This window comes from Entamoeba invadens (assembly GCF_000330505.1).
Source record: "Entamoeba invadens IP1 unplaced genomic scaffold scaff_1105074724681, whole genome shotgun sequence".
Lineage (NCBI taxonomy): Eukaryota > Evosea > Mastigamoebida > Endamoebidae > Entamoeba > Entamoeba invadens.
The window spans coordinates 2,071-4,324 of NW_004440307.1; the positions used below are offsets into that span (position 1 = coordinate 2,071).

The 2,254-nt window shown below is 32.6% G+C and overlaps 1 protein-coding gene across 1 annotated transcript; it reads left to right on the forward strand.

The window, feature by feature from the left end:
* Nucleotides 1-70: 70 nt before the first annotated feature.
* EIN_125200 (protein kinase domain containing protein) lies at nucleotides 71-1,528 on the forward strand (the record flags this gene model as incomplete). Its single annotated transcript, XM_004256099.1, has 1 exon — nucleotides 71-1,528. A coding segment is annotated over one exon (1,458 nt), but the record flags the coding sequence as incomplete, so codon positions are not given.
* Between the last annotated feature and the right edge of the window lie 726 nt (nucleotides 1,529-2,254).

The following is a 2,254-nucleotide window of genomic DNA, read 5'->3' on the forward strand; positions in this document are numbered from 1 at the left end:
CAACTGCACAACATGCACACAACCCGAAAAATGTTCATCCTGTGTTAAAAACAAAGTTTTATTTGAAAGTGGACTTTGTCTTGATATTTCATATGTATTACAGTGTATTGAAATTTCAAACTCAAAATGCTCCAAATGCACATTCTGGCACTCACCTAATGATAACGGCACATTTTGTGACAAGAAGGCTGTCTGGTGGGTACTGCTGATTGTAGTGGTGTTTGCAATTATTGTGATGGCAGTTGTGATAACATCAATTGTGTGTGTTGTGTATTTTATTGAGAAGAAAATGCGACAAAAGAAGACCGAAAAGACAAGAACACTCTTTAAAATGAGTCGCTCAAACATCGCATTTGTATCACTTGGTGATGATATTGTTGTGAACAAAACGGAAGTTTCATTTGGTCAGGACGTCGATGTCAACACACAACAAAGAGAACTTTTATGTGTTGGCAATATTTCAAAGCACAATATAAAAATCCAAATCACAACTAAAAGTGCAACAGTCGAGAAATATCTACTTGAGTCAAATCCGAAGATAATAGTGTTGCCAAGTGGTGAGGCGTGTGAGTTTGAGATATTACTGACTTTGAAATGCACAACTAAAATGGATGAGAGTGTTTTGTTGGTTGCAAACTCATTCACAAAAAGAAAACCCATTTTAAAAGAAATTAAAATAACAGCAACTTCAAAACTGACGACACGACTTGATCCAGACGAGTTGGTAGAAGACAAGAAACTTGGGGAAGGCTCGTTTGGTATTGTTTTTAAAGGAATGTTCAGGGACAGTGTCGTTGCAATAAAAAAGATGAAAATCAACACTGAAGACGATTCTCAAAAAATAGAGTTTGAGAAGGAAGTTGAGATGTTGGACAAATTCCGAAGTGAGTATATAGTCCACTTTTATGGCGCAGTCTTTATACCAAACAAGACGTGTATGGTCACCGAATTTGCACAATATGGGAGTTTACAAGACTTGATAAAACACAAAACAAGTAAAGAAATAGACATGAAACTTCGAGTTAAATATATGATAGATGCGGCTAAAGGTATTTCATATTTACACACAAATGGGATATTACACAGAGACATCAAGCCAGACAACATTTTAATATTTTCACTTGATGTAAATTACAACGTGAATGGTAAGTTGACCGATTTTGGAAGTGCAAGAAATGTGAATATGATGATGACTAACATGACATTTACCAAGGGAATTGGTACACCAGTTTATATGGCGCCTGAAGTGCTAAACAAAGAACACTACAAGAAACCAGCTGATATCTATTCTTTGGCAATAACTATATATGAAGTGTTTGGGTGGAGTAATGCGTATCCAATAGAAACATTCAAATTTCCATGGAAAATCGCTGAGTTTGTGATGTCTGGAAAACGACTTCAAAGAAAAGAAAATATACCAGAGAAGTTGTACCAAATAATAGAAAAATGCTGGAAACAAAATCCGAAGGAGAGAACGACTATCATAGATTTGATTGATTTAATTCAAAGAGAATATAACATTTTATAATTAATCAAAATGTTGTTTAACACTTAGGACGTTTTATTAGTAAAGATTAAACTAATCGCTAATTTTTAAATTATTGGTTTTCTGTTATTTAACTAGTTTTATAAAAATAGAAGGCATTTTGAATAACATTTTAAATACAAAACCTTTTATCAATGCATTTTTTAATTTATAATTTATCATTCAACTCTTAAATTGTATTTTGGACAAATTATACAACAAATGAAATAAACATTCTTGAATTTAACTTTTGATTTTGAGTATGTTTGAATCCAACAAACAGCAAAATTATAACGAACCACACAAAATATATATCATATCAACCTTTTTGAAATTTGTTTGTTGCAATGTTTTATTTTTTGTATTCATTTTCACAATAATATTATAGTCTATCCAACAAGAAATATATTGCAACAAATATAGTGTTTTTTGAATTAAACAACAATGAACGTTTTTAATACACTTTTAATGTATATAGCTACTTTATTTCAAAACAAGAGAAAGTCTTTTTCTTCTGGCCTTTGGAAGAATGAGTCTGAGTAACCAATCGAGAGTCTCCTCCCGATTTCCACTTTCAAGCCACAAAAGCATCCTTCCCAAACACAGAAACTGCAATCCCCCAAAGAAAGTTTTTCCGTCTTGGGGAGATGAACAACTTGTTAAGTCTCTTGGTGGTAGAGATATTTACATGTTGAGGAAATTGGGAAAGATGTTCTTAAAGTGTTCAAA